The 22305-nt window shown below is 41.8% G+C and overlaps 1 protein-coding gene across 6 annotated transcripts in view; it reads right to left on the bottom strand.

Moving 5' to 3' along the window:
- The window catches only part of NRG1 (neuregulin 1), a 1121522-nt gene extending 1100218 nt beyond the window's left edge, over positions 1–21304 (bottom strand). For 2 of the 6 annotated variants that reach the window (XM_037983814.2, XM_007962130.3), the window contains exon 1: positions 20475–21304. In XM_037983814.2, coding sequence (XP_037839742.1) covers positions 20475–21216 — 742 coding nt within the window. In that variant the 5' untranslated portion in view covers positions 21217–21304. The remainder of the gene's footprint in view (positions 1–20474) is intronic. The other 4 variants (XM_007962125.3, XM_007962127.3, XM_073018027.1 and 1 more) reach the window with 3 other exon arrangements.
- Positions 21305–22305: the final 1001 nt, after the last annotated feature.

Here is a 22305-nt window from a genome sequence, read left to right as displayed (position 1 = left end):
TCAAATGAATGATACAGGAATCAGAATAATCACCAGAGTTTAAAAAAGAAGAACTCATATTTCCCTAAAATATTGGCAACCTAAGTTTGCCCTCACACTGCAGGAACTACCTTAATCAGGATCAATGGAAATATAAGGTTAAAGATTTATAAATAAATGCAGCTTGCTTATGGTCCTCTTTCAGTTTGTGCTGGGGACCAGTTCACTTAGGTCCAGGACTGGACCCTCATAAGCTGAGGAATTTTAATTACCTTCATTAAGACAGATAAAAGGCAGTCAGACCTCTGGGAGTGGCCAGGAAATTCCTTTGATCTGCTAAGGAAGGTCTGGGAGCTAAATAGATTAATATGGCATTACAGAAGGATTTCTCAAATCAACAACTCTATGAGTTTATTCTGTTTAGATGTAACCATTAAAATATCCTGTTCAGCAAATAAAGAAACATACAAATGTGGAAAAAGACCAAGTTATATAAACTGTTTGGGGAAATACTAAGTCATCACCACAATAGCATTACAACAAGAACAAGAATCTTAATGATTTCCCAATTTATAATCCAGAAGCAATAACATATCAGAAAAATTTATAATATACTTAGGTACTGCAATAGCTTTAATGGGTGGTCACTATTAAATGTTAGCAATAAAAAACGCAAAAACAATTATAAATGAGACCAGAGACATGAATTTAAAAGAATAAATGATGGCCAAATAATATAGAAAATGACTATATCACTACAGACTCCCAACAGTATATAGGAACGCCTTACCTCAAGATAAAAACAAAAGTATGTTTATAATAATAGAATTTAAGCCAGAGTATAATTCTATTTCCTTCTACTGAAAGAGAAATTACACTTCTTCCAAGGAAAAGTGTTGATTACACGTTTACATCCAAAAGGAAATAGGAAATAAATTCTCTTCCATTTAGTCAATTTCTTTGGTGAGAATTTTATTATCTCTAGTGGCTGGTGAGCCTGAGTTTTGTTACTACAGAAGTTATCCAAAGATGGGGCAAATAATTAAGACTCTCCCTGTTTTAATTGTTTTTCCAAATCAAAACGAATAATATATGCAACATTTTTCTGCAAATTGTCTTAACACACCCTGTAAACAGTTTTAACACACTCTGCAAACAAAATGAAACAATCCTATACACCCAGAAGGTGCTATGTCATATCAGTATCTTCCCTAGAGATTTCCCTGACGTGCCTCAGCAGAGGTGCCTTCTCCTTTGTCTAAACACCTATGAGATGTGATGGCTTCATCCTGGTCAAGCATGAATACGTCTTTTCTCCCCAGCTGTATCATAAATTCCTCAAACTTCTCCATATCCTACAGAACAGCAATCAATCATAGCATGCCAGAAGCAGTAAATAATCAACAAGTATATTGAATTAGGGAGGGCAAGGAGAAAATCCTGTTACTTTTATTATTTACATTATAATGGCTGTCACATATGTTGCATTTCATTTCTGCATGTAGTATATAAGGATACTTTCTAATAAGCTAAACTCGGTTCTGAATTTCAGCTTCACCACTCACTTTGTGTGTCTTGGGCAAACTCCATAACCACTCTGAGACAGTTTCATCTGTAAAACGAGTATAATGATGCCAATCTCTGGGGTTATTGTCAAGATTTAGTGAGATAAGAGACAGGAAGGTCCTAGCACAGAGAAAGCACACCAAATACACCCAAGTCAGTAGGGAGAAGACAGAAAGCTAAAGTGTGTTCACCTTTTGGTAGCTACAAAAATGTTGGTTTTCATCTTGCCCAGTTCCCCTAAGATATTCTAAATGCAAAAATCCTGCTCTCGGCCTGGTTCCACAGAGCATTCAGCAAGACAAGAAATCTTTCCAAAGCCCCGAGCCCAAAATGTTTGAGCAACCACCCTGCCCTCCAGTTGAGCAAGTGGAGTCTGGCAGATTGGTGAGTTTGTTTTTTTTCCTGTGTGTGCTGGAAGGTTCCCTTCAGAGTCATTCTGCCAACAAGGCCATTTTAATTCCCCTCCTCAAAAGCTCCCACCCCAATCTGTTGCTGGTGAGAGTTGGGTTCAGCATGAGGTTCAGAAAGGAGATATCCCCCCTCCTCCCTGGGGGAGCCTCAGTTCACCCCCTCACCACCTTCCCTGTATCACCTCTTGTTTCACGGTGCATGGTTCCCGGATGCTCTCCTAAGGAGTCTCCTTCCTTGGTATTTCATTATTGCTCATTCTTGGTGTCATATCCTAAAGTCCATTCAGAAAAGTCATGCTATCATTTTAACTTTTCCAGGAAAGTTGTTTCTTTCTCTCTCCCTCTCTCACTCCTCTTGTTTCCACTCAGTGTCTTCTACCTGTGCTGCCACCACAAAAGCGTGGTGTTCTAATGAAGAAACCCTCACTGCAGAGCCAGCATGGCTGAGCCTGGACAAGTACCTCTCTGACCAAGCAACTTCTCCAGACATGATTCACCCCAAAGGAGGTTGCCTGTTAAAGTAGTGCTTCTCAAACTGCAGTGAGCCTGAGAAACACCTGGAGAGTGCCACATCTGAAGGTGATCTGGGAATCTGCAGTCCTAATGAGCACCAGGGTGGTACAATACTGCTGAACCACAAACCACAACTGGAACAGCACCCTGTCAAAGGACCTTTGGCATGCATGTTAGGAGAACCGCTGGGTTCCTAAGAGAATGAAGAATGCAGCAATCAAGTAGTCGAGATTCATTTTGTTTCTGCTGCTATTGCCAGTTGGATCTCCAGCTCCACTGAATCCTGCTGCAGAGAGTCACTCTCCCTTCTCTCTGCTGATTAACATTAAGAAGGCACTTACTGTGGCCAGGTGCGGTGGCTTACACCCGTCATCTCAGCACTTTGGGAGACCAAGGAGGGCAGATTGCTTGAGGTTAGGAATTGAAGACCAGCCTGGCCAACATAGTGAAGCCCTGTCTCTACAAAAAATACAAAAATTAGCCAGGCATGGTAGTGCATGCCTGTAATCCCAGCTACTCGGGAGGCTGAGGCACCGGAATCACTTGACCCAGGGAGGTGGAGGTTGTAGTGAGCCGTGATTGCACCACTGCACTCCAGCCTGGGCAACAGAGCAAGACGCTGTCTCAAAACTAAGACAGAAAGAAGACACTTACAATGACCTAAGTGCTCTACAGACATGATCTCAGCTGGCACTCACCGATCTGAGAGAGACACATCGTTCTCATTTTACAAAGAGAAAATTAAAAGTTTAGAAACACGGAGTTCCCAAGGTCATGAGTGACAGAGGAGAGGTAGGAGCCAAGGCCTGACCCTTAATTCATGTCCTAAGTCCACCCTGAAGCCAGATTTTCCCCACTAGACTCTACCATGTCTCATTTCCTTCCTGGAGAAATATTAATGTGTGATGTGTGCTATTTCCTCACTCAGACAATGAACTTGTCAGCGTAGGATAGAGATACAATGTCAGTTCTGGTCACAATAACATGGCATGTTCATTGTAGACTACTGAAGACAGTTTTGTCCAAGTGGATCTGATCTTACTACTCTCAAAACGTATGCAGTTCTCCCTACTCATCTACCCATATGCACTCTTTGAAGATAAACAGGGAAGTCTACCTTTAGCAACAGGTACCCACGATGGCAGAGAGGGCAAAAGGACCTCACCCAAGTGATGGTGTGACTAGAATTCTATCCAGGTCTTCTTGTTCCAGCCATATCGTGGTTCTACACAGCAGATCAGATGACCTGAAGGCAAATAAAGGTTCTGCCTCCCAGCAACTGTGTGACCTTTGAAGTTCTGTAAACCTTTTTGAATCTCAGGTTAAAATTGGAATAAAATGATATACCTTGCAAGATGGTGTTAAGGAATAAATGAGGTAAGATATGTAAACATGTTCAGCCCATAATAGAAACTCAGTAAATTCTAATTGTCTCTTTTCTTATCCATCTTCTAATCTTGTGCAGAGTGTCTTCAACTTTATTAGTTGGAAAAAAAAAAAAAAAAAAGTCCAAGAGCTACCAGACTTAAGTGCACACTAAAAATCACCTGGAGAGCTTTTCAAAAATGCAGATTCTCAGGACAAACCCTGGGCCACATGAATTATCATCTCTGGGAGTCTAGTCCAGGAATCTGCAAACTATAATGTACAACCCATTTTACACATCACTGGTCTGTCCAAGATCAGAATGTCTGGCCCAATAAGTCATCTATGGTTCTCCACGGTCAACTGGAGGGAGGAGCCCACAGGTAAGGTCGGAGGTTTCAGAACTTGTCTTCCCATTTTTTCATTTCCTTGTCATCTTTTCCCCCATTTTAAAAAAAGTATAATGCGTGGTTTTCAGAAATATAACACTTAGCTTATTTACTCTGTATTAAAATTAGGAAAAACCCAATATAAAATATCCTTCCATGAAAACACTATTATTGCACTCAAAGTAAATAAATGAAACAGGAAATTCAAAATCATTCTTCCCATGGTGGTTCAAACTCCCTATGCAAATAATAGCTATGAATGCATCAAATCAGCAGCCCCCTAGACAATGAGAAGGCTGCATATAGATGGGCAGGAAAAATGCATGCAATTAGTGTCAGAATAACAACTTTGAATTCTTTGACTGCCATTCATTAAAATGCTCAGTCACAGCTTCAGATAAAGGGAGCTCCTGTGTCAACCTAATACATGGTTCAAGGACCTTTTGACTCAAATATTTTTCTAAATTAGATTGATAGATGTCACTTCACAAGTATTTATGCGACAAGGCATTGTATTCTCGTAGGACCTGGGTACCAGCTATGAATGGTAGTTAATTCTCAAGTCAGTGTGCCAAGAAAAATTTGAACAATAATTTGTCCCTGAAGCGGCTTATGTAGTACATAGGAAAGAATTCTTAGCTCAGGGGAAAAACACATAAAAGAGTGACCTTCAGCAACATGTTAGTAACAATCAATTTTGATGATTTTTTGAAAAATCTTATCTTTATACAAACTATCCATTAGGTCTCTCAATTTAGCCATTCTTCCCAGAGTTATACCCCACCACCACAGAAAGCCTTGGAGTACTTAAAACAGCTTTGCGCTACTTATGTCCAGATAAATAAAAATATTACTAAAACCCAATCTTAACCCGGAAGTTGGCGAATAGTACTTCAGTCTGCTCCTGGTCTGGGCTCCACCTCTGGCATTGGCCAGAACTGCGTCCTAAGTCCTCACTGGTCCTAACCGCGATGTGCACTTTTACATTTAAAATGTGTGGCAATACTCAGCAATCAAAAAGTCCTGGTTTGGGCTGTCTCTTCACCCTCTTCCATCAGGATGTTCGAAGGACTCAGATGCAGCAGCCACTTCTTCCCTCCTGAATCCTTTTTGGGTCTTCCTCTCACTGCCCTAATTGTTTCTTTCCCATCACTCTGCTCCCTTCTCTGCCTCACCTTTAAAGGTGGCTGTTCCTTATGCTTCCTTTTCTCTTCACTTTTCCTTACCCTCTCCCACCTTCCCTAAGCAATCTTATGTACTTCATGGAGCTAGAAATGTCATGTCTTTGTCCAAAACCACCACACTCAAAAAGACAACCGGGAATTCTCTTCTGACCTCCAGCTCCAAACATGCACATGCTTCCTTGGTATTTCCATGTGGATAGATCAACAATACACTAAACAAGGCCTTCTTCTCCTGCAGTATTCACCATCACATTACCGACTGCGCATACAATTTGCTCAAGCCAGAACACTCGGGGCCATCCTCCCCACCATCCTTTGCAGGCATTGCCCCATCACAGTCAAGGCTAAAAGAAGCTTCCAAAAATCATCTCAAATCTTTTACTTCTCTTCACCTCTGTGGCTCCCACCCTAGTCCAGGCACACATCCAGTCTCAGCTGGAGCCCTATCTCAGCTCCCTGAATGCACTCTTATTCTCTTTCAGTCCATTCTCCTTACAATCACCAGTTGTGATGTTTTTGAAATGAAAACCATATAACTCTTCTTCTTGAAAATCCTTCATTGGGTTCCCCTGTTTTAAAGATAAAATATGGAATCCTGGAAAGTCTAGAATGGTCTGACTGTTCCTTACCTCTCAGACTCCATTTTTGCTTCCTTTGCACTGACTGTCCTTTCTGCTATTCCTCAACCCTCTGCCCCAAGAATGGAAATGCAAATCTTTCCTCTCCTCATTTCCCCTCCTCCTCCCTACCCTAACAGAAATGCTTCTTTCTCAAGAAGTCCTTCTTGTATCTTTCAGACTAAGATAGATTCTTGTGTTATATGTTCACCTGGCTAGGACCTTGTACTTTTCCCTCATGAGGCTTAGCACAACTGTAATTATATAATTATTTGTGTAATCGTTTTGCCTCTCTATCTTCTTAGCTCAGAAAGGGGCATGTGTAATTTCTTCATCATTGTCATGCCAAAAATCAGTACAAAGCCTATCATATAATAGATGCCTGATAAACATTTGTTGACTAAGTAAATGAAAAAAGTAGGCTTGCTGCTTCTCTTTTTCTATTAGCCACCTACATTTGTTTAGCAATCTCATGATTCTCGTAATTTATTTAGAAAACAACCTAAGAATGGCACCTATAATAATTTCTCCCATAGGGTGGGAATGCCTAAATCTGAGTGGAAAGGAATAGGATTTTGGAGGCTATGCAAAGGGATTGGAAAAGAATACAGGGTATTCTTTTTTATTTTTTATTTTTAAAGACAGGTCTTATTCTGTTATCCAGGCTGGAGTGCAATGATGCAATCATAATTCACTGTAAACTCAAACTCCTGGGTTCAAGGGATCCTCCTGACTCAGCTTCCAGAGTAGCTAGGACTGAAGGTGCACAACACGAAGCCCGGCAAATTTAATATATATTTTTTTTTGTACAGACAGGGTCTCACCATGTTTCCCAAGCTGGTCTCAAACTCCTGGCCTCAGGCAATTCTCCTGCTTCAAACTCCCAAAGTACTGGGATTATAGGCATGAGCCACCATATCTAGCCAAAGCAGTAGAGTAATGACAAACTTCTCATCTATTTTAATGAAGAGATACATTCCTTATTGACCTGTGAGCAAGACAATGTGTTAAGCTGTTCTTCAGTGACCTTGAACTCAAGATCCTCACAAAACTAAATGGCTGATGGCAAAAATGACACTGAAAGGCACATTACATGTATCATGATTCTTTATCCTTTACACATAATTCACAAGTATCTTGTCTTCTCAATATTTAATAAAATGCTTTAAAGAGAGCATAGCAATAACATACATGAAACAGATGCACAAAAGACTACTCCTTTTACACAGGTTCAAACCCATTCATTATCTCTATTCACCTGGGATGAACTGGCTGTGTTTCCTCCTGGGTTGCACAAAGAAAGCACAACCATATACCCAGCTCATCATAAAATCACCAACAATTCTTGCTAACAGGAAGTAGGCGGGTGATATTGGCACTTTAATCATTTTCATGGACTTTGCAATAGTATTTTAAAGAGAAATATGACTGAGTCCATAATGACAGTTATTTTGCAAGTTACTGGAAATAAAACTACTTGAGAGTTAATAAAAGTGATTAAAAATGGTGGCCAAATTATTTATTAATACATTTAATACACCAGGCAGGTCTAACCTAACAATTCTGCTTTTACAGGCAGCTTTATCAGCCATTTTTAATTTATCCTACTATGAAAAAAAATGTGCATCATGAAACTCAATTAAGTCAGCAGTGATAAAGCCTGAGAATATTTCTCCACAGTCTCTACATCAAAATGATTTGTGAAACACAGAGCTCTAGAAGGCAACCTAACATGCCCGGGAGAGACAGAATGAATGTAGCCTGACCCTCTGCATTTTTCAGTGATATCAAATGAAACAAGACGTAGTGAGCATTAAATGTTGAAGATATATTGCAAAACTCACCCATAAAATGCTAAGTTGAACATAAGGAATTACACATAGTTAATACACTATTTATCTACAATACACATAGATGCCTTTCATCATCAGCTCTGCAGGCCGGTATGGGGCTCTTCCACTGCAATGAGGCAGCAAAGGGCAAATTTATCTACATTTCAGGGAATAGAAAGGCCATTAAAAATAAATGGCCATCACAAATTGGAACCCTGCCTATTTCAACCAATTTGGTCTGGAGGTGAGGTTTGGCTATGCCTCAGGTGTTAGTGCAGATTTTATTCAGGGGAAAATCAGGACCAGAACATCTTGTGTTCTGTTCATTCAATAGGTAGAAATAAACTATTGCATTTTACTTCTTATGTATTAAGGGTATCATTTGTCACAGCAGTTAGTCTACCCTAACTAACACATCTTCCATGAGGAAGGCAATGTTCTAAAAAGACAAAGATAAGTAAGACATAGTACTTGCCACAAGTCACTATTTTTTGTTAAAAATAGCATTTACTACTTCTTGTTAAAAAGTAATGTGCATTCATTATAGAAACTTTAGAACATACAAAATGAAGATAATTCTAAAGATCAATAATCCCAATACCCAGAGATAAACACTGTTAACATTTAGCTATACAGAGTTCTAGGCTTTTATTTTTATTGAAAGATCAATGGGAAGAAAAGAGAAGGGAAGAGAAGGGAAGGGAGAAAGGAAGAAAGGGAGGGAAGGAGGAAGAGGGGGAAAAAGGAGACAGAGAAAGAGAGAGAAAGAGAAAAGAAAAGGAAAAGAAAAGAAAGAGAAAAGTCAATCACACATATATTATACAACACTTTTCACTTGACAGTGTGCTATAAACATATCTCTAAGTCATCATATTTGCTCCTAAAACAAGATGATAGCACAATCTGTTATAGAGTTATCCAGTGTTATTTAACCATTCCACGGAAGCACAGTCAATCTGAAATGACAGGTAGTGACAGTACAACAAACAGGTAGACAGAGAAGCAGACTATTCTGGGAAAAGAGAACAATACGTACAAATCCATGGAGCCCTAAAGCTGCCTGGAGCATGTAGAGAATGTCATCAGTGTAGCACAAGGTTCCGGAGAGGAGAAGGAACTGGACAAGAACACTTGGGACAAAAGCTAAAAGCCCTTACATGCCATTCAAAGGGGTCTGAGTTTTATCCTGATGTCAACCGAAAAGCTTTAGGTAAAAGCACAGTACCATCTATTCTACTTTAGAAAGACCATTCTAGCAACAGTATAGAAAATGGATGAAAGAGGGAAATAATCCATGTGTAAAGAGGTTGTTACAGTTGCTGTAAGAATCTATTACAGAGAAGATGAAGTGAGGGAAGAAGGGATGAATCTGAGATTTGTTAAGGACATAGAATCAATGGGATGTGGTCACCAATCTGGTATGGGGCAGGAGAGGTTTCTGGTTTGAGGTAACTAAAAAATATTAATGCTGCCATATGGTGAGGGGTTAACTGAATTTATCTCAGCACCTACTACTCTGGCACCAGATAAGAGTTGACCAAGGAAGTCACTGGGAATAACTGTTGTGCTCATACTAGCAGTGAGGGTAGAGTCGTTATTAGGATACAAATGTGCAGAGGGACTGGCAGTGAAGATGAGGCACCGGTTAAAATATTTCACATAAAGTGTTTGTAGGACATAGGTTACCAGGTAAGTAGTTAGATGTACAGATCAAGAACCAAAAAGAAAGGTCTGGGCTAGAAATATAGATTGAGGAAACATACTTCATAAGCAGCATTGGCTGTTCTGCAGTAGGCGAATCCACCAGGAGTCGGAGACATCAAACTGAAAGAAAAAAAAAATGGACCTAGCCCAGCTAAGCCCTGCCCATCCTGCCCCAACGCCATGGAGCTGCCAATACCTCTTCATGCAGAAATGTAAGAAGTCAGATCAAACTATTCCTATTTGACAACTGTTTAAGCATTGCTCATTTTACTTACGAAAGGGCTTAAATGCAACCTTTTCTTGCCAAAACCATAAAAATCATAATTTGAGACAGAACCCAACCCTGGCATCTCCCTGCAGCCATCAGAAATGGTGCCATCTCCCTGAAAACCAAGGTCTCCACATTCCCTGTGCCGACCTCATCCATTTCAGCAACAGTGCTAATTATTAGAACCTAAAACAATGCCCCAACTACACTGTAAAAATAAATTCATAGTAAATAGTAAAACCATTCAAATCTTTATTTTTCATTTTAGCACCACAAATGACTGAACTTTCTCATTCTAAAGTATACAGTTGTGGATTAATCATACTTTATCATTTCAAAGACAGACTTGCAGAGGCAGTGGTATTTGCTTTTTGAAGAGACGATGCCAGCGAATACAAATAACTGTTAGTATTTTTTAAAATGACACAGAAAGGCCACGGAGATAAGATTTAGAGGAAGAAGCCACCTTCCCTTGAAGGTTGCCTCTCATTCAGCTCTCTTTCTCCTCTCTTAGAGTGTCTAAAAGTTTGACAGTTGTTTTCCTATGTGTATTCTCCTGAGAACGACACTAAACAAGAGGAGAGGAAGAGAAAAGCTCCAGAGAAAGGAGGTTTGTCTGTTTGGGTCATTTCTGAGGACCAAATACAGTTTACATGGACCTTGAAAAGCATTTTACCTTCTCATTTTGTATATTAGGAAACTGAGACCCAAACAAGTGAATAAAGTCAGCGTCCCACAATCACACAGGTACTAACTACAAAGCTGAAAGTGGAAAGGATTCTTCTGAATCCGAGGCCAGGGCACTTTTCACTGGCAATTAAGCTGAATACCCTGCTAGTGTCCAAATGCAAGAATAGCATTGGCTGCCAGTGAGGCAAGACACAAAAAAACAGAGAAAATTTTAAAAATCCATACATTGTAACAAACACAATGTGGCAGAGGAAAAAATTGTAACAGTACCTTGTGTAAAGTACACAGGAAAGAGGAGTTCTGTGTTCAAATTCTAGAGTGCATATCTCAGGTAGGAATTATTACTAGTTTCGTTACGGAAGCAGTAGGATTTGAGCTGTTCCTAGAAGGAAGAACAGAAATTCCACGGGTAGAAATGAGGGTGGAAGAAGATTGAAGCAGAGGAAATGGCATATGTAAAAACAGAAGGGTTAGGAAAGTGCCTGGCCTGCTCAGGGAGCAGTCGGAGTGGATAAAGTGTTCATATGGGAAGGTGAGAAAGATAAGACTTTATTGAGGCTAAGGAGGACATTGAATGTTGAGATCTTGAGTTAACTATGGTGCATCCATTGAAACTTTGAGTAGGGAACATGGCCTAAGAAAAGTAGTATTTCAGGCCAAGTGCAGTGGCTCATGCCTGTAATCCCAGTACTTTAGGAGGCTGAAGTAGGGGGATTGCTTGAGCTTAGGAGTTCAAGACCAGCCTGGGCAACATGGCGAAACCCCATCTCTACCAAAAAATACAAAAATTGTCCAGGTGTGGTGCCATGGGCCTGTGATACCAGCTACTCGGGAGGCTGAAGTGGAGGATTGCTTGAGCCCACGAGGTTGAGGTTGCAGTGAGCCAAGATCGTCCTACTGCACTCCTGCCTGGACGACAGAGAAAGACCCTATCTCAAACAAACAAACAAAAAAGTATTATTTCAGAATGACTCAGCCTCTTCTAATTCACTCTCAGTACTGATTAGAAGGGGATTGGAGTAATGGACAGGAATATAGACAGGGAAATTGCTGGGGTAGGGGCAATTAATGAATACATTAAATCAATTAAAAGGTTCTGAAACTAATCAAAGTATGATAAGGTTCCTTTCTGAACTGCACTGATAGCAATATGAATAAAAATATAACATTCTCATGATAGCCTTGGAGGACTGTTTTCTGTAAGTGCATTTTCTAAGCTTATTCTTTACATCTTTCATTGTTTTTATTTCTAAGCTTACTCTTTAAACCATTGTTTTTATTAAGCTGTTATCCATTGTAATTTCCTTATTTCATAGCTTAAGATTCAGGATCTTACATGCTATTTAAACTAAGAGTTGAATAGATGAACACCTCTCTTTTCTGAGAACTTTTGCTTCTTATTAATGACAGTGAAATTAAAGACACTAACTTTGTATAGAAAATAACAACAATATAAAAACTGCTCACCACTATTCTATGTGCATTAGAAAGGCTGGTATCAAAACAGTAGAAAATAACATGTGTGAGGGAGGATGTGGAGAAACTGGAACCCTTGTGTACTGCTGATGGGAATGTAAAATAGTACAGCTGCTACGGAAAACAGTGTGATGGTTCCTCCAAAAAGTGAACCTAGAATTACCATATGAGGCCGGGTGCCATGGCTCGCTCCTGTAATCCCAGCATTTTGGGAGGCCAAGGCAGGCGGATCACCTGAGGTCAGGAGTTCAAGACCGGCCTGGCCAACATAGTGAAACCCCATTTCTACTAAAAAATACAAAACTTAGGCATGGTGGCACACACCTGTACTCCCAGCTACTCAGGAGGCTGAGGCAGGAGAATCACTTGAACCCAGGAGGTGGAGGTTGCACTGAACCAAGATTGTGCCACTGCACTCCAGCCTGGGTGACAGAGTGAGACGCCATCTCAAAGAAAAAAAGAATTACCATATGTTTCAGCAATTCTGCTTCTACATATATACCCAAAAAAATTGAAAGCAGGAATTTGAGAAAACATTTCACAGCAGCATTATTTACAATAGCCAAAATGTGAAAGTAAACCAGGTGTCCACTGATGGATGGATAAATGAATCAACAAAATGTGGTATTTACATACAATGGAATACTATTGAGCCTTTCAACAGAAGGCAATTCTGACATATGCTACAATATGATGAACCTTGAGGACATTATGGTAAGTGAAATAAGCCATTCACAAGAAGACAAATACCATATGATTCCACTTAAATGATGCACTTAGTAAAAATCAGAGAGGCAAACAGTAGAATAGTGTTTGTCAGTGGCTGGGGGAGGAGAAAATGAGAAGTTGTAGTTTAATGAGTATAGAGTCTCGGTTTAACAAGGTCAAGAGTATGGCGATGGATGGTGGTGACAGTTGTACAACATTATGAATGTATTGCATACTTCTGAACTCTATGCTTTAAAAAGGTACTGCGAGTAGTCAAATGTGTAAAGACAGAAAGTAGAACGGTGGTTGGGGAAAAGGGGGAAAGGGAATGGGGTGTGTTTAATAAATACAGAGTTTCCGTTTTGGGAAGATAAAAAAATCTGGAGATGGAGTGCAGTGAAGGTTGCACAGCAATGCAAATACTTAATGCCACTGAACTGCACGCCTAAAAATGGTTAAAATGATAAATTTTATGTTACCATAAATTTTTCTAAACTGCTCATTGGAATAAAACTATATTCCAAAATGCTAGGATGTTTTATAAAATTTCTGCTCCCACAAAAAGAAAGGTGCTGGTATTCCTGAGGACAAGATGCAACCCATCTCTATGGAGGAGAATGAAGACAACAGAGGAAAAGGTCGTCCGGAGGTATCCAGGCTTGCAGAGCAGCAGCATGCCTAGGTTATCTCAATGTTGTGGCCCTATGTGCTGATGACAGGACAATGCGCACACCGGCTCTGAGCAGAACCTCTCCATCCTGGCAATCACTAAGGGGCCCCAACTGCCAGAACCACTTCCCAAGGCTAATGAGAAATTCTATGTGAAGCAAACACAGTCATCCATTTCCTTCTCAGTAGACAGCTCCCCTGCTCTGTACAGAGGTACAGCCGGGATGCTCCCTGCAGTGGAGGAAAATGCTGCCACCACATCTGCTGCTTCACTGATAACACATCGTCTCCCACAGTGCCTCCAGGGCCGACCATGGAAGTGAAGGCAAAGAACCTCATTATTCATCAGAGCCCAAATGGGCACGTGCCACCCCACCTGCAGGCTAACCAAGAGCTCTTGTGATGTTAGAAACAAGAAAAGTAAGTGAAGAGGAACTGATCTAAAATCTCTTTGTATTACTTCTTAGGGATATAAGCTGTGTTTTTCCATCTTCGATTATGAGAATAGATTTCAATATAAAGTATCACTTAGAGTACTGAGATGGTTAAACACCTGTGAGGAGAGATCCAAGGAGAACATAAAATTTCTGAATGCTGAGATCTGTCACCCAAAATAAGTTGGGATGATTTACAAATGGTTCTGCTGAAAACAGTGGCAAGGGTTCAGAGACTGTTGTAAAACTCTTCTGTACTTTTAAGTATTTACGACACTGGAATTTTTTTTTTTTTTTTTTTTTTTTTTTCCTGCTGGGCTATAAGCTACACAGAACAAATACTGTTCTAAAAATAAGTGAAAGAAAAGTTTTGGGAAATTAAATAACCTTTCTCTGAAGCCCCAAAGGTCGATCCAGATTACAGTAAGGCTCTGGATGGGAAGAGAAGAGAACAGTGTTCTGGTATCGAACTCACCATACCAGAAACCAGAAGAGAAAAAAATCAAAAGTATGTTTTTATCTTTCTAAATTTAGGCTAGAACTATCCAACCAGCTGGGGTGCTTCAGTCATTTATTCATTAATTATTTAACAGGAATTTAATCTACACATAAAAATCAAACTCTATGTGTCTATCAAAGAGGCCAAAAAAATATACCAACTCCATAAGTGGTAGTTACAACTATGTGGTTTTAGTATGCCCTCAATTTTTTAGGTGTCTTTGCCTTAATGGCAATTCCCAGATAAAAGACAACCATTTGGGATGACAGTATTACTGCTATGGGTTTTCCAAATTTAGCAAAGCTGACAGTACTTCACATCTCTTATCCCTCGTCCATCCCCTGGGCTCCTGGGTATACCCAGTACCGAGACTCTAGTGCCCTCATCAGGTATGTTCCCTCGCACTGGGCTTGATTCAGCTCACATATTCTGGCACTGCAGAGCAAAAGAAAAGGAAACAATTCCCTCCTCTAGGTTCTCCTGGGCCATTGCTACCTCCTAAATCTGGCTACCAGCTCCGGATTCATGCACCACTCAGAGTTGTTTTCTTGTTCCCAGCAAGCCAGGGCAGATGTCCAAAGACAGAGCCACGGGCTTTGGAGAGAAAGCCTCTGAACTAGAGATGCAATGCAGGTTACCATCCACGTCCTCATGGGATAGACAAAGAGCCCATCAGAAACAGAAAGACCATTTGCATTCACAGTCTTGTGATCTAAGACCTCTATTTTCCAACATTTCTTGGACCCAGACAGCCGAATTTCAAGGTTTCAAGAGAAGGCTAGTCCGTGTGATAATGACTAGCAATCCTATACTCACACACCAAAATCTACTCCTGGGCCCCATCATTTACCCAAGGCTTTCCCTGTAGTATCTTCATAGGGGAAATAAAGATGAAGAAAAAAAAAAATGAAAACAGAAGTCTGAGTTAGAAAGTAGTAGGACAGTCTCCAATGATCCATCCAGACTGTAGGTAAAATTTCTTCTTTTTGATTTTTTAGTTATAATTTAAAACAAGATATAAATTTTTACTAGGTCCAAATGAGGTAAATCAAGGGCCAGGAAGGAACTTCCTAACAAACTATTTTCCGTAGGGAAAAATATCCTGGTTCTCCTGAAGAAGACCAAAAATTAAAGTAAATTACCACGTACGCATCTCTCTAGGATGCCAGGATGGCAAGTCTATGTTAGGGAGAACTGTTTCCTAATAATTGTATCCATGCCAAGAAGAGGCTAGTTGATCTATTTTTAACCTTCAACTTTACCAAAATTTCTTGTATTTTATCTGCTTCAACCTGTATGGAGCATTTAGGGATGAAAATCCAGGGGGCAAGGCTTCAGAAACAGATTTACTTCAAGTGCACTACAGCACTCAACAACTTAGGCAATATGAAAACACAACCTCTCAACTAGGACAATCCCTCAACTTAAAAAGACCAAGTTTTGTCTCAGTCATACAGTTATTTGTGAATTTGTATATTCTGTAAATCCACAAATAACTCAACATTAGATTTCAGCAGAATGTGTCAGTAAGCAAACGTTCAAGTATTAGAAAGCGACCGATATTCTGGAGAGGATGGGGGTAAACTAGCCAGGTTATATATTCTTTCATAACACTAATTTTAACTTACGTGTTATAACATAAAAGCAGAGTAACAATATGCAGGTGCAAACTTAGAGCATTCATATATGGGTTGAAAACTGTTCACAATGCCCACTTCTATGATATAGAAATAAGATCACACAAATGTGATCTTATTTAGAAATAAATTTATTTAGAAATAATTTATTTAGAAATAATTTATTTAGAAATAAATTAGTTTTTGCTTTCTTATGAAGACTTTCACTAAGCCATGTTACACTGTTTTGGGGTGGTAACAAATTGCTTGAATCAGTAAGAACCCTAACTGTATGCTTTTCATTTTCATTATCATTTATCTATATAAAGCTAATCAAAATACCCATTCATTAAGAGCTATCAGAAGAGATCATTTTTTTCAGATCATTCAACCATATTAAAAACAAAAAAAAAAGGCTAAGTATTGCTAGGGGGATTTAGAGATCTTTGGATATCTAAGCAGTTCATAAATTGTCATGAAAATGTACAAGAGGGTTGTAAAAGACATTATGTTTATAATTAAGAAAAAAAAAAACAGGAAGAAAATAGGTATCGAAGCAAAGGAGATTTCCTGAACAATGAATAGATTATATTTGACAAGGGCAATAACCCACCCAATCACGTCTTTTGCTCTCATTTGCTATAAATATACCAGCCAGAGGAAGTACAGCTCACTGTTTTAATTCTCTGTTGTCTAAACCTCCTAGTCTTACTTAATACATCAGGACATATGGTAAGACTTTCCCTAGATTCGGAGGATCTATAGATACTCCAGAACTGATGAGAACGATCCCCTAGTGCTAGTTAAATATTCTGACTCAGATATTTAAATCCACTTTTTAAAATATTTTTATTCTAAGGAGTTCTTTTCCTAAATGACCTATGTTGGTTTCATTTTTAACATAAATATAAACAAATATATATATAGTTTCTCTACTCAGTAGAAGGAGCTATTTTAAATTCAGTATATATTTTTGACAGCAAGATTTACAAAGTTTAAAAAGAGCAGTCACAAACACTTGGGAAATTAAATTTACATGTGTATTTACAACATACAAGCAGTCGGGCTATATCTGTTAGTGTTCTGTTTCCTTAATATAGCTTTTAATAAGAATAGTTTTCTTAAATGCTGACTGGAAAATCTCTGCAACATTTTCTTTCATTTTCAAAACACCAGAAGGTTAGCACACTTTATTAAATAGTGACTGAAGATATTAAAAAGAGCAAGTGCTATGTATCGTAAATATTTGATAAAGATGTTTACATTATCAATACATGCATATGTCTTCATTCTACCATCATATGATATAAAATACTTAGATTGGCTTGTAAGATCAGAATTGATGTACAAATCTGGCATGGCCCAGTTGTAGATGTTATCCAACCTCAGTGTTTGCACTCCTTTTTGGAAATCAGCTTCTGCCTCGTATAACCACAATGCTTTGGAAGCTAAAAGTGTAGCACATCAAAAAATGACTTGCTTGAATAATAGAGATTTAATTGAACAGCAAATTATCCTGCATACCAATGAACATAAAACCCAGGAATATTTCTTAGGTCGTTCAGTGAGCAACAGAAAAAGTGAAGACTACAAAAACTTTAAATAACTGTAAAGGAAGTGTAATTTATACAAATTTCAACTACAAAGCTAACAAGCTATGAATTTCCATGTTGTTTTCTAAAATACACTAATAGTTTCTGTTTCCAAAGGTCCATGTTTCAAAGAGCTTCTTGTTTTATTGACATTATTCAGAAGTTTATATTAGAGGAGGGGGAAAGAGAAAAAGGAATTTCAAGAGGAAAGATTTTTATTAACTCAACCCTAAGGCCAATCTGTTGCATGTGTAGTTTCTACACTAGCAAACAACTTGTAGGAAACAACACTGCAGCTGACAGCAGCAGAGATGGAAACTGTTCCCCTGGGTATGATATCACAAAATGACTTTGCTCTATTCGTTCTCCAGCCTAGCATTATGGCTCAAGCCTGCACACAACCATCACGCCCCCAGGGCATCTTGGTGTTAGGTGAGGGCCTTCTGCTCCATCACTCTCCCTGAAATCTTCTGACCAGAACCAGCTCAACCAGGACAAATCAGCCCCCATTCTCATTCTCATTCTCTCCTCTCGTTTCTCTCTCTCTCTTTTCCACTTTTGTGTGTTTCTTTGCCTGGCAGATTCTGAATGGCATTATCTTAGACCACACAACTGGATGAAGTCACACATTCATTCATTCATTCATTCTCTCTCTCTCTCTCTCTCTCTCTCTCTCTCTCTCTCTCTCACACACACACACACACACACACATTTACACTCAATATTCCAAGTACAGATTTACTGAATTTACATTATATAAAATAGCTGGTATTATTTACTTTTATCCTCCAGTATTACAAGAAACACTATGTTTGTAAAAATGTAAGGAGAAACTTTTAGCACGATTTCAGTTAGAACTTAGCTAAATCTATTAGTTGAGGTTAAAAGCAATATCCTACTTTAAATCACATAACACTAAAATCACCTAGCACACACAGTAACGATAGAAACCCAGGGCAGTCACTTTGTGATTTCTTAATATACTCGATTACATGCAGAAAGATTTCCAGCTCACTAAAAACCCACTTTTTAAAAATGTGCCACAACTTACAACTATGTGTTATTTCTTTTGACTGGCAAACTGAGGGACAAAACTAAGTACCTTCAGTGAAGTTTTTTCTCCTTAGAAGTACAAGAACAGAATATGATTCCTCCAAACAACATGGGCTTTCCATTTCCAAACATTCTCTGGATGTTTATAGTAACTTTACCTCTCAAGTCTTACATTTCTTTCTAGTTAAAAGGCATAACTAACACAATTGATAATCCGGTAATGCACCCCCAATGCTAGGCATCATAGCTGACTACGAACCCCTTTATATTAACTTCCCACCTTGTGGAGTGAAAGATTCAAAACTCATACGACTTGGGATAAAGGGAAAATCCTTCCTGAATTATACACAATAAAACATGTGAAAACTGGACAGTGGTGTTGCTTAAAAGGTTTTGTTTCCGATTCTATAACAGAATAAAATATGCTGCAGTACAGTGGTGCTGAGCTTTTCTGTTCCCTAATAAGACAGTTCCCAGCAGAGCATTTCCCATGCTTTAGAGTGACATCTATCAGTGGGTCTCGGGGAATCCCGATGCCACTCAGCTTTCTTCAGCACCACTCTTACTGAACAGCTTCTGTCCACTGAGTGGTGCAATCCTAACAGGTCTCTGGCATACAAAGTACATTGTTCAGATAAGGGAACGGTGGGTGAACAGTGATCTTTGCTGTCATTAAAACCAAATCATCAGGTATTAATTAACTGCAGGACATAAGCACCACAAACGCCAACTAGAAATTTAAATAATTGGCCCCCACCAGACACAAATTTAAAAGAACTGACATACTCTCCATCACAGGCAGACTCTGCATGGCATGGTGCTGAGTTTTATAAAAATTCAATTAACCCAAACGTCTATTAGACGGATACATAAAGACCAGGGGGAAAAGCTATTATGCATGTTGGAATTTGTGATGTGTAATCGTGTTAATTTACTGTTTGAGAAGAAACCCCGCTATGTGTTAGTGATTATATGGTAATCAGAAAATTATACAGATATTTAGATCATAGAAATTAGTTTATGAATGGCATAAACATAACGCTACCTCGGCAACATAATGAGATAATCAGCTAATTTCTCAAACCTGATCATATGAAGCAGACCCGGGAAGAATACTTTTCAGTGGTGAGTGGGAAAAGGTGTAGCAAATCAACTGCTAAACTTCCAAAATTCTTCTTCTTCAGGGCCTACATGTGATACTCCATAATTACGTTCATCTGTTCTGATTCACTGAAGTGCAAAAACATCCTCCAAACCAAAATATTGTGAAAACAAAATTTCTTGAGATGATTTGGCCAGAAAAAAAAAAAAAAACCCCACCAATAACAACTTTATACTTTTCACCTATTGCACATAGTCACAAGGTACAGACCGCACCTCTCTGTTGGACATTGAGTTGCCAAAAAGCTCTACCTCATCTGTCGGGGAATGTCAGTGCACTGCCCCTCCTTCCTTGCAGAGACTTCTCAGACACAGAAGCAAACCCCTAACCGTCTCCACAATGGACTCCATGTGATGGGAAAGCGTTAAAATCCTGCGGGACTCACCCTTCCTCCTTTAAAGGAGGCCCAGAATCAGCAACTCCTAACCAAAACCAAGTTCATATCACCCACACGCAAGAAAGCAGCCGGCACATTTCCCATCTACTTGGTGAGCCAAACCCCAGAGCATTAAAAAGTTTCAGGCGGCCCCAACTGAAGACCAAACTTGGGCTTTCCCCAGTGGCAAAGCCTAAGACAAGGGAAGCTGGAGAAGGCGAAACCTCCCTCTCTGAGGATCGCTGAGAGCCCACCACCCTGAAACCAACAACTGGGACCCGGAGCGCCTCTGCTCTGCTCGGGGGGCCGTCGAGCCCCGGTGCCCGCGCGCTCGGAATGCGCCCTTCGCGCCCCCAAGGGCGAGGAACTTACCGCACCGCTTGCACAGCACCCGGCTGACCTCCTTCTTGAGGTTCCGGCCCGTCTCCAGAGGAGGGAAAGAGGCTCGGAAGGCGGCCGGCACGCGGCTGGTGCTGTTGGCGTCGGGCTCCATGAAGAAGATGTACCTGCTGTCCTCCTTGAGCCTCCCGCAGGAAGGGAAGGCGGGGTGTCCCCAGGTCCCCAGACGCACGGTGAGCAGCGAGTCCTTCTTCAAGCCCCCGGCTTTCACCGCCCACACCTGGTGCACCTTCACCAAATAGGGCGCCTCCTCCCCGGGCTCGCCGGCGCTGGGCACCGGGGCGGTGGGCCAAAAGGGCACGGTCCCGTTGGCGGCGAGCAGCGACTCCTCGGCGGGCGGCCCCAGCGCCCGTGGGCCCGCGGCTGGCGGCTCGCGATCGCCGCCCCACGCCCCTGCCTCGCCCGCAGCCGCCGCCTTCCTGTCGAGTGCCCCCTGCTGCCGCCGCGGCGGGTGCACCTTTCCCTCGATCACCACCGCGGCGCGCTGAGCTAGCTCCTGCACCGATCCCACGCTGGGCGGGGACGAGTAGCACACAGAGGCCCCCGCGGGAGCCGCCTCGTCGCCGGCCGCCGCCCCCGGCACTAGGGCCGTGGTCCCCAGCAGCAGCAGTAGGGGCAGCAGCGGCAGCGGCGGCGGCGAGCGGGCGGCTGGGCCGGGGAGCTGGGCCCGCGGCCCGGGACGGCCGGAGCGGCGCGGGGCGCGTCGCCATCTCATGGTGCGAGGTGCGTGCGGGCTTCTGGCTGTCGGTTCGGACTCTGCCCGGCTCTCTCGCGCTGCCTCCCTTTTCCTTCCCCTCACAGCACCACTCCTCCTCCTCCCCCCTTGCCCTCCTCCTATTATTTATTTATTGGGGGTGCGGGCGTAGGAGAGTTGTTTATGGGAGGAGGAGGGGGGGAGAAGTGGATGGAGCCACAGAAAGGAGAAGAGGTATAAGGGCAAAAAAAAAAAAAAAAAGCAAAATAGAAAAGGCAAAAAAGCCGCTGCCGCCGCCTCGGTTGCAGGGAGTGACAGATCTCCCCACTCCCCCCACCCCCCGCGCCGCCGCCGCCGCCGCCGCGCCCGAGCCCTGCTGTCGGGGCTGCTGTCACCGGAGGAGGACGTGGAGGTGGAGGAGCTGCTCCGCGGGTGACAGTCCTTTGTGTGAAGTGGTGCTGCGGCTGCTGCTGGGGCTGCGAGCAAGCGGCTGGGAGAGAGCGCGAGGGAGAGAGCCCTGGAGGCGGAGTTGCGTGCCTGGAAATCGCTGGGTGGCCGCGGCGGCGACAGCGTCCTGCGCCTCGCCAGTCTGTTTACCTGTGGTGCCAACTCGGCCCGCGCGTCCTTTCCCCATGCTGCTGCCAGAGCGGAGCCGGGCCCGCGAGTGGGTCCTCCTGGGCGTCCCTGTCCCCGCGCGCCTCCTCCCTCTCTGTCGCCCCGAGTGCTGCAATGGGAGGACCGGCGGCAAACAGGCTGCAGTCCGAGTGGGCTGCGGAGATTTACTGGGGAGTGAGAGGTGACGCTTCAGTGAGCAAGGACCTGTAGCCGGCGCAGGATGCCCAGGCGCCGGTGGGAGGCAGGCAGAGAGGGGCAGGTGGGACCCCGGGCGTGCGGGTCCTCGGTGCAGAAAAGTTTCGGGTGAACCGCTTGCTTGACACTTAAAAGGCAGCAACATGTTCGCAGGCGACAAGCGGCGATTAAAACAACAACTTTATAACGCGCTCTCTCCTTGCAACGCGCACACAGTGTCCACTTCAGGTGTAACGCCTCCTCTACTCCTTGCTCCTTTGATCCTTCGGTCTTCATGACCCCCGCTTTTTCTTTTATTGA

This window comes from Chlorocebus sabaeus, chromosome 8 (assembly GCF_047675955.1).
Source record: "Chlorocebus sabaeus isolate Y175 chromosome 8, mChlSab1.0.hap1, whole genome shotgun sequence".
In the NCBI taxonomy this organism is placed as follows: Eukaryota; Metazoa; Chordata; class Mammalia; order Primates; family Cercopithecidae; genus Chlorocebus; species Chlorocebus sabaeus.
Note: the sequence above shows the minus strand (reverse complement) of the source record. Positions and strands in the feature narration are given on the sequence as shown.